Consider the following 14,689-nt stretch of genomic DNA (forward strand, 5'->3'; position numbering starts at 1 on the left):
GCACGTTAGTACAAATAAAGTATCGAGTATGTAAGGCAGAAAAGCATAAATAATAACAGTAATATAAAGAGAGATAGAGAAGATACAACCTGTAACATATGAGTACCTTTGAGGGCAACTGCCATGAAATACATAGTACATATATATATATATATATATATATATATATATATATATATATATATATATATACTTACTTTTAAATAAACATACGTGTCTATGGGCATCGTCATCATGATATTGTACCCGACCTAATAGGCTCGATAAAAATGTACCCAGCCATCATAAGGCTCAGTAGAATCGTACCTAGCCACGTGGATCTCGGCAAAACCCGATTGATCAGTGGTTGCACAATAGGTGCCGTACCTGGCAGACTATAGCGCGGCTCCGTAGAGTAAAATAGGTACATATATATAATGCATGTTGGACTCATGGAATCATATTCTCAACCTTTCGGAGTGACGTAAGGTCGTTGCACCTTTAATTAATATTATGGACATCCATACCATCAATATGAACCTCGATAGGATTAAAGGATCATACATACATGCTTAGAATAACTTTATAAGGAATGAACAACATGGACAACGTTAGTTGCTAGGAGTAGATCTATTATGAAATAGCGTATTGTTTACGTTAATTTCACTTTAGATCATGCCAAAATAAAGAAGGAAGTGCCTTAACATACCTGTATGATATCTTCCTTATTCCTCAACCAAGTTTAACACAACTTCTTGCGTCTAAAACAAGTAAAATGATATTGTCGTCAACATATAATGTCGTACTATCGTATTTGGCTAGTAGTATAGCTTACAGAAAATCGGGAAGTAACTCCCTTATTTTTACTAAACAACAAAGACCACTAAGGGTAATCAACATCCCAACAACAACAACAATAATCAATAATAGCAACAACAATAATAAAATCCAATATGAGCTTCTTTGATTATATTAACAATCTTATTGAGCGGCAAGCTCGTTGTTACCAATAACAAAAAATAAATTGAATCCAAATCTTATTCCATAAATTAGTTTACAACCTTCATAACATCATACTTATATATACTATATGATTCCTAGTTCAAAACATCCACTAAATGCCTTCCAAAACAGCCCCATACGCCTAGAGCCTTAACTTTTATCGGTAATCACTTATTTTTGATGTTTTCTTCTTCAATCAACTTAATTAACACCTTGAAAAGCGTAAAAACAGCAGCCACAATATTATAAAATTATTTATCATAATTTCCAGACACCACAAACCATATATGTAGCCACAAAATAGTTCAATAAAAAAGATAACCATGTCTCGTGTTCTTTCAAGTGCTATCTTATGTTTTTTCACTCAAATAACACAACCAACACAAGATTAACCTTAGGAAAAATCAAGAAGATATTATACATATCTTGGAAAGCAGTTAAAACTTGAAACCCCATCTCAACTTAGCTCACAATAGCCCTCAATTACACCACAACATCGTAGAAGCATTCTCTTGTAGTCTTTAACATTATTGATGATGATTTGAGTTGATTTCCCTTGAGTTTTGTTCTTGGTTCTTGGAGATATGTTAGAGAGGTTTTAGAGAGCTTGTGGACGAAGTTTAAGTGAGAAATGACCAGAAGTGAGGCTGCAACATCTTTTAAAAGAAGTAAGGTCGGTGGCCGTCACAAGTGGGCCACAACGGGTGCTGCTTGCGCAATTTCGCGAAAATGTAAATATCTCTCTACTGCAATGTTGTATCAACGAATGATTGTTAGAAACTAGACTCATAGATCTTCTATTTGGTGGGTGGATCACCTTGTAAATCTAAGTACATTGAGATAAAAGCTCAGTAACATTAGACCTAATTTCCAGTAAAATTATAAACGTATGTTGTGACGACTTTTGTCGACTTTTGTTTCATAACTCGCTTGACTTCCATACATAGAACATGATTATCATACGACTAAAATATCTCATAACATTACATAATTATCATCTTAATCACCCTAGTCTCACCCCACAAGTACGGGCTATAACATTCCCAACTTGCCGACTTTCGACGAAACTTATTTTCTTCGATTCGATTAGATTCTTAACCTTCCAACCCTCACAATACTTCCTTAAAACTTGTTTTAACCCATAATTATCTTTTTAAAGGTCCTTAAACTCTTTAACTCATATTGATTAACTTAAGACAAATTCTAACAAAAAAATACAGGGTGTAACAGATCTTGGGTATAGATTGGTTATCTTTGTATCATGCTATTCTTGATTATCACGCTCCTTATTATACGGGGTGTGTCATGCTATTATTGATTAAGACCGTGTGTTGTCTATGCCGGGGATTCCAATATTAGAGTGGAGGGATTCACTTGGTCACACTCCTAGTAGAGTGATTTCTTTTCTGAATGTTCAATAGATGGTTGACAAGGGGTGTTTGGCGTATCTGGTCTTTGTGAGAGATGTTGGTGATGATAATCCACCTGTTAAGTCAATTCCAGTAGTGAGAGTTTTTTGATGTTTTTTCATGCAGACATGGCGGGCATGCCACATGACAGGGATATTGACTTTGGTATTGATTTGGTGACGGGAATTAAGACTATCACCATACCACCATATCGCATGGAACTAGTAGAGTTGAAGGAATTGAACTAACTATTGCAGTAGTTGTTTGATAAGGGTTTCATCAAGACTAGTGTTTCACCTTAGGGTGCACTGATATTATTTGTAAAGAAGAATGATGGTTCTAATAGAATGTGTATTGACTACAAGCAGTTGAACAAGGTTACCATCAAAACCAAGTATACACTACCTCGCATTAATGATTTGTTTGATCAGCTTCAAGGTGCTAGGGTGTAATCAAAGATTGACTTGAGCTCGGGTTATCATCAGTTGAAAATCAGGGCTTCAGACATTCCTTACACGGCTTTCATGACTCGTTAGGGGCATTATGAGTTCTTGGTGATGTCTTTTGGCTTGGTTAATGCCCTAGCGTCTTTAATCCATTTGATAAATAATGTGTTTAAGTATTTTTTGGATTCCTTTGTATTGTGTTCATTGATGATATCTTGGTATATTCCCTTAGTAGGGAGCCGCACGAGCAAATTTGAGGATTTTGCTTAAATATTTTAAGGAGAAGAACTTGTATGCTAAGTTCTCCTAGTGTCAGTTTTGGTTGGATTTAGTGGAATTCTTGTGCCACGTGGTATCCAGCGATGGGGTCAAGGTGGATCCGAAGAAGATTGAGGCAGTTTAGAGTTGGCCTACAACTTCTACTAACTCATATGCTACCTGGCCTGCATTGCATATGATGTTATCGGGTCCGATTTACTAGAGCTAAGTTTTCCTTTCTTACCAAATCTCATAATGTCTTTCATTGGTGACACCTTTAGGAATACCCAGTCGTCAACCTGAAACTTCAAGTCTCGTAATCGATTATCTGCATAAGACTTCTGATGACTCTGAGCTGCTATTAGCCTTTACTGTATAAGCTTAATCTTCTCATCTACCTGTTGTACCAACTCTGGTCCTACTAATTTAATTTCCCCAACATCGAATCTTCTGATAGGTGACCTACACTTCCATCCGTAAAGAGCTTTCTATGGAGCCATCTGAATGCTGGAATGGTAGCTATTATTATACGCAAACTCAATAAGCGACAGATAATCATCCCACCTACCCCTGAAGTCTATCACACAAGCCCGTAACATATCCTTAAGTGTCTGAATAGTACGCTCAGCTTGACCGTCTATATGGGGATGAAATGATGTGCTAAGACTTATATGAATTCCCAATCCTTTCTTGAAGGCCCTACAAAAATTTAGCGTTAAAATAAGGACTTCTATCTGAGATAATAGATATAGGGACACCAAGAAGTCGTACTATCCCCTTAATGTTCAGACTTGCATAATCCTCTGCTGAATACGTAGTCCTGACAGGCAGAAAATGGGCTAATTTTGTAAGTCTATCAACAATCACCCATATCGAATCAAACTTACGCTGGGCACGAGGTAAGCCTATTATGAAATCCATATTAATTACTTCCAATTTCCAAGTCGGAATCTCTATAGCCTGCAATAATCCACCGGGTTTCTGGTGCTCAACCTTAACCTGCTGACAATTAGGGCACTGAGAAACAAACTTTGCTATATGCTTCTTCATTTTGTCCCACGAGTATATTTCCCTGATATTATGATATATCTTCGTCGCTCCTAGATGCACAAAATAACGAGAATAGTGAGTTTCTCCCATAACCTACCGGCGCAGCCCTGCAACATTAGGAACACATAATCGACCTCGACATCTGAGGACTCCATCTCCTGTAATCTCAAATGGTGTCATCTCCTTTGAGGGGTTGTAGCTCTGTAATGAGCTAGCACAGGATCCTCACACTGGTGTTCGTTTACTTCAGTTACTAAAGAGGATGTTGTTATGTCTTCAATATTAACTCCGATATCACCTGAATCCAGTAATCAAACTCCAAGACTAGCTAGCTGATGAATCTCATAGGATATATTAGTCTTCTTTGGCTGTAAATATGACAGGCTACCCAAAGATCGACCGCTGAGGGCGTCGGCTACTACATTCGTCTTCCCTGGATGGTATAAAATATCAACATCATAGTCTTTCAGTAGCTCCAACCATCGCCTCTGGCGTAAATTCAATTCCTTTTGCCTGAAGATATACTGAAGGCTCTTATGATCCATAGAGATATCAATATAAATGCCATACAAATAGTGCCTCCACATCTTTAGTGCATGAATTGCAATGACTAACTCTAAATCACGGGTCGGGTAATTCTTCTCGTGCTCTCTAAGTTGTCTACAAGCATAAGAAATAACCTTACCATGCTGCATCAATACACAACCCAGCCCAATGCCCAAAGCATCACAATAGATAGTATAACCATCGGTTCCCTCTGGGAGTGTCATAACCGGTGCTGCACTTAATCTGTCCTTCAATGCCTGGACGCTCCACTCACAAACCTCAGTCCACTGAAACTTAGCTGCCTTCTGAGTCAACTTTGTCAATGGTACTGAAAGAGAAGAAAAACCCTCTACAAATCTCCAGTAATAACCTACCAAACACAGAAAGCTACGAACCTCAGTTAGTGTCCTGGGTCTAGGCCAAATCTTCACGGCCCCAATCTTCTGTGTATCAACTCGGATACCCTCACCTTAAATAATATGCCCAAGAAAAGCTACAGAATTCAACTAGAATTCACATTTATAGAATTTCGTGTACAACTTCCTTTTTTGTAGAACTCTGACCAAAGTACGCAAATGATCTGCATACTCAGCCTCTGAACGGGAATAAACCAAGATATCATATATAAATACAACCACGAACATATCTAGAAAGGGTCTGAACACACGGTTCATCAAGTCCATGAATACTGTTGGGGGATTAGTCAACCGAATGAGATAACACGAAACTCAAAGTGCCTGTATCTAGTCTTGAATGCTATCTTCGGAATATCTTTCTCCTTAACCCTTACCTGATGGTACCCAGACCTTAAGTCTATCTTCGAGAAACACTTGGCACCTACATCTGATCAAATAAATCATCAATCACCGGGAACGAGTACTTATTCTTGATCGTCGCCTTATCCAACTACTTGTAATTAATACACATCTATAATGAACCGTCTTTCTTTCTCATAAATAACACAGGTGCTCCCCACGGTGATGTACTGGGTCTAATAAAGCCTTTTTCAAGCAAATCCCTCAGTTGTTCTTTCAACTCTCTCATCTCTATAGGTGCCATTCTATATGGAGGAATAGATATCGGCTGAGTATATGATAATATGTCAATAGCAAACACAATCTCCCGCCCTAGTGGAAGGCTTGGAAGCTTGTCGAGGAAAACATCGGAAAACTCATTAACCACATGTATAGACTAAAGGGTCGATGACTCTGCTTTCACGTCCTGTACCCGAACTAAGTGATAAATATAGCCCTTTCTTATCATCTTTCTTGCCTTGAGATAGGAAATAAACCTACCTCTCGGCGATGCAGTATTATCTTTCCACTCTAGAACTGACTCCCCTGGAAACTGGAACTGAACCATCTTTGATCTACAATCAATGTTAGCATAACAATAAGCCAACCAATCCATACCCATTATAACATCAAATTCTACCATATCTAACTCAATCAGGTCTGCTACTGTAGAACAGCTATGAACTACTACTATACAATATCTATCTACCTGTCTAGCTATCAGTGGATCCCCAAAAGGTGTAAACACCTCAAAAGGTTTAATCTACTCAGGTTCTACCCCAAACTTACTAGAAACCAATAAAGTGACATACAGGTGGAACCTTGATCAATCAATGCATATACATCATAGGAAGGGACTGATAATATACCTTTGACAACATTATGTGACGACTCGTGATCTTGTCGACCCGCTAATGCATAAATGCCGTTCTGAGGACTGCTCAAGCTAGATGCTCCACTTCTACCTCTACCATGACTGTTTGGTGCCTGTGAAGCTTGCCCAGCGGGGCGAACTAACGATGATGAGCCAGCTACAGATCTCACTGGCTGAACTATACCTGCACTACCTCTCGTCGGACAATCTCTCATAACGTCATCTGGATAATCGCAAGTATAACAAATACCCAAGCCCACAAGGCACTGCTCGACTTCCTTCTTACCACACTGAGCACACCGTGGCAAGGGCGACATCATCTGACTTGACTCGCCTCTATAATGAGAACTAGAATCCCTGGAACTCTGACTAGGGCCTGGATATGTAGAACTAACAAATCTCCTACCGGCAAACTGAGGGGGTGCACTAGCCGATGGTTGGGCTGAATACCTCAGGTACTGCTGTCTCTGACCACCTCAAAACTCTCTAGAAGGACCTAAAGATCTTGCTCTCTTACTCTAGACCCTACCATGCTCACGATCGGCCCTCTGCTTGTGCTTACGCTCCTATACACGCTGAGCGTATGCCTGAATTCAAAAAATATCCATAACTGGCTGAAGTGAGATATGCGTACAGTCATTAAGCAAGTGCGGTTCCAACCTTATCACGAACCGGTGAACCCGATCCTCCATCTTAGCTACAATAATGGGAGCATACCTATAGAAAGAAACAAACTAAAGATTTTACTCTCTGACACTCATATTACCTTGCCGAAGGCTCAAGAACCTATCAACTCTGGCCCGTCTAAGCTCTAGTGGCAAATAATGACAAAGGACAGCCTCTGTAAACTTCTGCCATACTGCGGAAGGGGCATCCTCACCTCTGGACAACTCCTAAGTCTCGTACCAATTAACTACAACATCTTGAAGTGTATAGGAAGCTAGCTTAATTGATTTAGTCTCGGTGGCCTTCATTACCCTCAAAGTCCTCTGCATCCTATCGATAAATACCCGAGGATCCTCGTTTGGATCTGCTCTAGTTAATACCGGAGGGTCCAAATTAATGAAATTCCAAACCCTTACACTGATGGCCCTATCTTCATGACCAATACCTACCTCCTCGCACCGAGCATGTGCGGCCATTAATCGAATCAATTGCTAAATAGCATCTCTCATCTCCTGGCCCGGTTCATCGAGTTGAGGAGCTGGGGGTACTGGGGCGGGCGGTGGAGCTGGTGCCCCTCGGAGCTCCTCTAGAGAGGGCGGGGTATGTAAAGTCTGAGATGGAGTCTCACTCTAAGATTCTCCCCGAGCGTTGGTAACTCATGGTACTCGACTCGTAGTCTCATCCGCCATAGACATAGACTTGCCTTTTTGGGCGGTAGTAGCCTTCTTAGGCATCGCTGAAAACATAACATGTCATTAAGAAAATGAGTCCTTATACCGCACCATCTAAGATAAGAAGGGAAGATAACATCATATATGTCCTGCAGCCTCTTGTTTATAAGTGTGGTGCACAACACACTCATAAACAAGTCTCTACTAGACACGGTCTGTAGACAACTCTAGGACAGAACTTCTCTGATACCACTTTTGTCACGACCCAAACTGATGGGCCATGATGAGTACCCGAGTCCTACATGTCAAACAACCCTAAGCATACGTCTAAGTTATAAACATGAAATAAGGGTAGGTCATGCATAACATCTATCAATAAACTACTGAATCATGTAAATAACATGCGTGAGGAAACATGCTTAAAAGTCATATATAGATATACATGCGAAATACGGTAGGGCGAGCTGATAAGATTGTTATGGATAACTATATATAAAAAATAGAAGCCGACAAGGCCACATTTTATCCATCCATACATGACTGTCTACATACCTCTAATAGAGTGAACAATTGTATAAAGGACGGGACTGCGTCCCGTCTACCCATATATGTATACAAAAATATCGTACCAAAACCCAATCGTAGCTCCGGATTAAATGGAAAACACCAACTCTCGCTGAGCAAGGATCCTAAGAAGGGGGACTGTTACCCTGTCTACCTATCGCTGTGGGCATGAAACGCAGCCCAAGGCAATAGGGGTGTCAGTACGAATAATGAACCGAGTATGCAAGGCATGAAAATCAGTATATAAAAGACATGAAAGAAACATGGAGTAAAGGACTCGACTTGTAAGTCTAAATAGCTTTGTGAATCATGAAACATTTATAATGTCATGTATATGCACATAAATATCATATCATGCATAGATATATGTATACATAATATCATCAAACCTCTGAGTGCATTCCATCATATCATCTCGGCCTCAGTGGGTGAAATCATCAACGTATACCACACTACTAGAAATTAAAGCTATGGCAGCCCTTCCACAACCGTTGCAATAGACACACTAACCATCCCTGTAGGGGTATTGGGACGGATTTGGACGCGTTCCAGGATTCAGCGTTACAATAGGTCGATTGGAGCGGTTATTCGTAACGGTTTCAAAAGTGTCTCCATATATAGTGATATTGTAACGATTATGGAACTGCTACCATTTTTCTATCTATGGGAACGGTTTTCTTTTCTGTTGGGACTGTTATAAACCGTTCCGGTATAATAATACAGTCAATGTTTTAGTCTATTGCAACGATTTTTATGATATATTACAACGATTTTTGTGATATATTGGAATAATTATCAATACCTTATTGCAACGGTTATTAGGGGCTGTTGTTATTATTTGCTGGGTCTATTGGAATGGTTATATTCTCTATTGCAACAATTCACAATTATAATTTCTTATATTTATGGAAGTAAAATAAGGAATATTTTCCTATTCAATGAAAGTTTTTATACCATAACTTATATAAACCACGAAAGAAAATTAATATATCCAACTAGCATTATCCATATACAAAAACAAAATATGAATACATTGTTTGATCAGCAATTCAAAAGTCAAATTAGATGAGTTTGCATACAAAAAGTTCTAAACTAAAATATCCTTAAACATAATAATAGAAATTCAAACAACGATCAACAACACTCAAGTAAGGTCTTTGTCACTGCTTTCATCCGCAATCGTTGCATCTATAAAAGACAATGAGAAATAATAAAAAAAAAATTAAGATAATTGAATCACAAAGTAATTGAATGACCAATTTGATAACTCGAAAATTCACTCTTTCTAAATTCTTTTTCGGCAATGTTTCCTTTGTAAATAAGACTATCCCAAAATTTTCACCCTGCTCAAAACATCATTTGTAAATACGACTATTCCAAAATTTCTAACATGCTCAAAACATGATTCAATTTTCATGCAAAACCTAAGATCCATCCACAAATCACAAGATGTGTAGCTGTACTTTAAGCAATACACAATAAATCAGAATCCGTAACAAACAAACCAAATCAAACAACTATCCAATCTCATTTTTTAAGTAAGACACTCTGGCTTAACAACTTCGAACATTATTACATCAAAAAACAACATCACCTAAATAATATTAAGTTTGACGCTAACAAAAAAGAATCTCTAAGTTACATATTAATGACAGGATCTGAAGAATTTAAGCATGACATGGCATAAGCAAGAAATAAAATCCACTAATTCATCTGAAAGATATACAAAGTGAGTTAAAAGCAATTGCATGGCACGAGTAGCCCATTAATAAGAACTATAAGAACAATTTAACCTAGCACAAATCACTTATTTGACTTTATGTGCAACTAAATAAATTATTTTACCACATAAATAAGTGAAATGAATATCAAATTTGACCTTCACTATGAACTCCATGAGCAAAACTTATTCCAGTATTCCACAGAGGCCTATCTGCAAATTTTTCAATAGTAGTGGCCAGAAACCAAAGGCAAAGTGCCATAGGCAAAGTAAAAAAATTAGCAGACTAATTTCACTTTGCGAGAGAGAGAAAGAGAGAAGTGGTAGAAGAAGCAGCACAAGGAAGGAGGAGAAGAAGAAGAAATAGAAGATGTATAACATTTGGTACGTACAAACCTTGATTGTTACTACCAATAGATGGTCGATTGATTAGTTAAACAGTAATTTGTTGTGCAGAGAAAACTTCTACAGGTGAACGAGCACTGAACCTTAGCATGTCAGGATCAAGTCGCAGTTCTGGGTTCAGACGCTGAAGTCGTGCGACGACGTTCATTATAATTTCCTTTTCCATAACATCCTTTTATTCATTCAACTTTTCCTACATTCTTTATTGCATCCTCTCTCCCATTTCCTTCTGCATCCTCTCATCAGTAGCATAAAAGGGATCCAAGATTCCCTATTTCCCTTTTAAGACAGTCCGCGACTTGGATGTTCAGGTCCCATGACTTATGGAAAAGCGCCAACTGAACTTTCTTGAGTTGATTGTATTCTCTCTATTTCAGCCTACAAACCAAATGCATGAGAAAAGAGTTTAAGTAAATAAAATTAAATCAATTAACAACAAATAAATAATCACGACAAACTTTAAATTAGAAATTTCATACAATTTACTAATTGTATTGTCTTATGAGCCTTTGTGTACTTGGCCATGTTTTCTTTTTATTGTAGCCACAAAGATGTACTTACTTGATAGAGTATCCAAAGTGTCAGAGATTTCCTTCTTTTTTTGCCTATTTACATGAAAACATGTATAAGAATTTTTTAATGTAAAGTTAGAAAGTTCATATTTTTTAAAAAATAAGAGAAAACATCAAACCTCGCGGATTAGAGCAAAACTTGTTTTGCCAACAGTGTGCAGATACCTCAACTTATTTCGATTCTCGGTATTGATTCTGGCCATTTCTGCAAATAAACGAGCCAACCAAATAGCAACCAACAGTTATGCCTACTAGGGAGCAGCAAGTCAATAAAGTGATAATGCAACTAACTAAAGAGCAAAGAAAAATGCAACTAAAAGTTATGCCTACTAGGAATGCATAATGCAACTAACTAAAGAGCAAAGAAAAATGCAACTAACAGTTATGCCTACTAGGAATGCATAATGCAACTAACTAAAGAGCAAAGAAAAATGGGTTTGGTTTAGAAAGCTGAAACTAATACAGTGGGAAGGGGGATATAATTGAGTGATCCAAGGAAGGAAAGAAAGTGATAATTAAACATGTACAGTGCTTTCTTTTCTATTCTTAAAAGTAAGTGAATGCACGGTGCAACAATATACATATATTCTTTGCTTATAAACATCGCTTTTCCCCGTATGGGAATTGTCTACAGCCTCAGAAAACAAACTTTTCTACTACGGCTTTTCTTCCTTCTTAATATGGCATTGCACTTTGCACAACTTAAATTATTATGGAACTGAGAGGTGAGAGTATTTATTTGCATGCTCTGTACAACTTTTGAGAGTATTCGATCCCAACGTACAATGTTCAATCGATTGTCTTATGTGTTCACGAAGAAAATCACTCCACAAGTACACATAAAATAAGCACAAGAAAACATTCTTTATACATATAGAACTTTATGATAAAGCCACGAGTAAAGGACTGATAAACTCTTAACTAATGATATTATGTGTTTTGGAAATATGTTGTATTCGTATAAGTTCGCACCATTTAAACTCTTAAAATTTCGTACCAAATTCTAAAAATTTTAGGGGTCAAAATCAGCGTGGTCCTGCAATCATTAAGGTTCAGAGAAGCTGTCATTCTAAGGTTCTGTTTTGGTTTTGGGAGGATATTGTAATATCAGTGTCTTGATTCAATCTCTAGGTCTGGCAAGCTGATTAACAATTGCAAGAAGCAAGATTTCAATCCAGTCACCAAGCACAACAAGCCTACGTTTCTTTGTGACACCAAGGAGCTAAGCAACCACATACTACACCATATCAAATACTGCTAAATTGGACAACTATGTAACACCCTGAACAATAGTCAATGATAACCAACTTTTCACTAGAAACCACTCTCAAACAGAACAAGAAAATACAATCAGAATGTAATTTACAAACAGAAAAATCTTTTCTTTGGCCAATTGAAAGAAAGTGAAACTTTACTGTTTTTCTTTTTATAATCAATCCTTCACATAAAGTAAAATAAAAAACAAGCAGAGAATAGGTCACAGAAAGAATGGATGTAATTAACTTGTGGGGATCGGAGTTCCAATATTTAATAAGATCCTTAAAGTGAGACTCCCGAACAGCTACCGACCTATTCTCCATTTGACGCTCGTCATTCTCATAGGCTTTAAAGTGGTTTTTCTTCAACTGATAATGAAATCCACCCCCCATCCTTTTCCCGCGGATACTCTTCTTGATTCTCTGTATGTAGTTTAGACTATATACTTCTTGCTGAAGTCCATACACTTCAGATTAAGATTTCCTGGAGGAAACAATTCATACATCTCCACATGAAAAGAATGCAGAAATGGTCCTTGTTAACAATACATCTCAGCCATTAAAAAGTCTGAAAAGTAATTAGGAATCCAAAATCTTTTACCAGATAGGAATATTCATAAATTAGGTATTAACCCAACAATTCTATTACTATTTAGTGACATAAAAATGAACAAACACGAAGAAACCCACAAAAAAATCCAAAATAAAACTACAGTAAATCTTTCAAATTTATTCGGATCCAAACCATTTCATAACATTTACTAAATGAAAATGAAGAAATTTTGTAGTGTTTCTACTTAGAAAAGCGAACAACAGTACTATTTGGCTTTTTTAATAATAACTTTACGACGAGGAGCCAAAGTCTTTGCCCTTATCGCACTGAATTTGCAGCTTCTCCACCCCCTACTACTACCAAAATCGCTTCACCTACTAATTTTATCAAAAACACAAAGGGAATCAGTGTATCTTAAAAATTAAGAGTCTTTGGACATAACTATCAGTATTAACTTTGCAGCTAAGGAAAAATTAAGAGTCTTCTCCTTCTCTGGCGGCTAGGGATTGGGTATATATCTTCAGATTTGCTTGGATTTCTCTAGGGGGGGGGGGGGGGGGGTATTCTTTGATATGTTGAAAGAGTATTTTTGATGGGTTCCAGGAGATAGAAAGAGTTCTTCTTCGATGTGCTCTAGGAAATATTGTATCTGAGTGGGGCTATAGCTCTATCTTTTTTGCTATTAAAAATTAAAAAAAGTCTAGGGTTTAGTGAAATAAGGAGGAAAAAAACGAAAATAAAAATAAAATTGGGTAATGTTAGGAGGGAAATTGAACCGTCTCCATAGATCCATTTTGCAAAGAACCGTAGCCACAGATTATCCTATTGTTACGGTTACAACAACTGTCGCAATAGAACACCCTATGGCGACTGTTATTTCACCAATGTAACGGTTTACTTGCAAAAGCGTGACAGTTGATTTGATACCCTATTGGGACGGTTATAACCATTGCTATAGACAGTCTATAGTAATAGTTATATAATTGTTGCGGAAAATACCGTTGCTATAGGTCCAATTTCTAGTAGTGCCAGCTGATCAGTTGGTGGTGCGTATATAACGGCGTAACCTTTCCCCATACCTCATATATATATATAATATACGTGTATATAATGTCATGTGGTCATGGGTCAATGTACATGTATAAATGAATGCAATGCATACGGAAGTAAGTCAATAAGATCTCTCGGAAAGTAATAAGATCAATATGCCATTGGTTAATATCATAAAATAAATTTTATCAACTTACCTATATTGTGAAACCCATGAACAGACGATATAATAATGGGACATATGGGGAATCAAGAATATAGGCACCCCTTGTACTTCTATGAATAGAGTCATTTGTGAAAGTTGAGCGTTTGCTCGTTTTATTTGTTATCATATTGACCATGCCAAAAGGAAAGAAGGGATATCCTTAACATATATTGTAACAATCTGTCCAATAACGACGTTGAACTCCACTCGTTGCACCTTAATCTACACAACGATAATGACAATATCGTTAAACTATGAAAGATACAATTATTGTACAACGAACGATAAGCTTATTCTATATTAAAACGGGCAGCACCACCCTTTATTTTATTACTTTCCTCAAGCCTACAATAGGCATAATAATTGTTATAACCAGCCAACTACTCAACAACAAGGTAATGAGGGCGACAAGCTCGGTTTTAGATTACTAAACTACATGTTTCTAATTTCTCTTTTCTTTCAAATCGAGCAACACAACAAACAATATATAAATAAGCTCCTTCTTGAGTAACCCAACCACGATTTCAATTTAGAAATATGCCCACTACAACCAATAATGGCGCGGCAGCAACAACAACAAACGAGAACTAAACTTGGGTTTACAATATCAACAACACTTCTCAAAGCCTTCTCTTCTTCCAAACACATCAAACACAATAGAAATAGTAT

At 37.4% G+C, this 14,689-nt stretch overlaps 1 protein-coding gene and 1 long non-coding RNA gene across 3 annotated transcripts; both read right to left on the reverse strand.

Moving 5' to 3' along the window:
* Positions 1-4,455: 4,455 nt before the first annotated feature.
* Positions 4,456-6,675, reverse strand: LOC138892457 (uncharacterized). Its single transcript, XM_070176176.1, has 3 exons — positions 6,297-6,675; positions 5,986-6,201; positions 4,456-5,060 (listed from the first exon to the last, which is right to left on the reverse strand). Exons 1-3 carry the CDS (start codon positions 6,673-6,675, stop codon positions 4,456-4,458), a joined length of 1,200 nt encoding a protein of 399 aa, XP_070032277.1.
* Positions 6,676-9,236: 2,561 nt separating this feature from the next.
* On the reverse strand, positions 9,237-12,807 carry LOC104098069 (uncharacterized). Of its 2 annotated transcripts, XR_686685.4 has the most exons (6): positions 12,526-12,807; positions 11,076-11,161; positions 10,946-10,989; positions 10,376-10,762; positions 10,139-10,192; positions 9,237-9,447 (listed from the first exon to the last, which is right to left on the reverse strand). It is a non-coding gene; the product is annotated as an uncharacterized lncRNA (long non-coding RNA). The 2 variants fall into 2 exon arrangements; XR_686684.4 differs by lacking the exon at positions 10,139-10,192 and having other exon boundaries at positions 12,526-12,806.
* Between the last annotated feature and the right edge of the window lie 1,882 nt (positions 12,808-14,689).

Source organism: Nicotiana tomentosiformis, chromosome 5 (genome assembly GCF_000390325.3).
Source record: "Nicotiana tomentosiformis chromosome 5, ASM39032v3, whole genome shotgun sequence".
Taxonomy (NCBI): Eukaryota; Viridiplantae; Streptophyta; class Magnoliopsida; order Solanales; family Solanaceae; genus Nicotiana; species Nicotiana tomentosiformis.

Bases quoted from the DNA above. Each gene is read 5' to 3' on its own strand.
- LOC138892457 (XM_070176176.1), bottom strand. From the start codon at position 6,675: ATGTCGCCCTTGCCACGGTGTGCTCAGTGTGGTAAGAAGGAAGTCGAG. The intron at 6,202-6,296 runs GTATGTCACTTT...ATCCACTGATAG, and splicing joins GATTGATCAAGGTTCCACCT to CTAGACAGGTAGATAGATAT. The intron at 5,061-5,985 runs GTAGGTTTATTT...TGTGTTTGGTAG, and splicing joins TAATACTGCATCGCCGAGAG to GTTATTACTGGAGATTTGTA.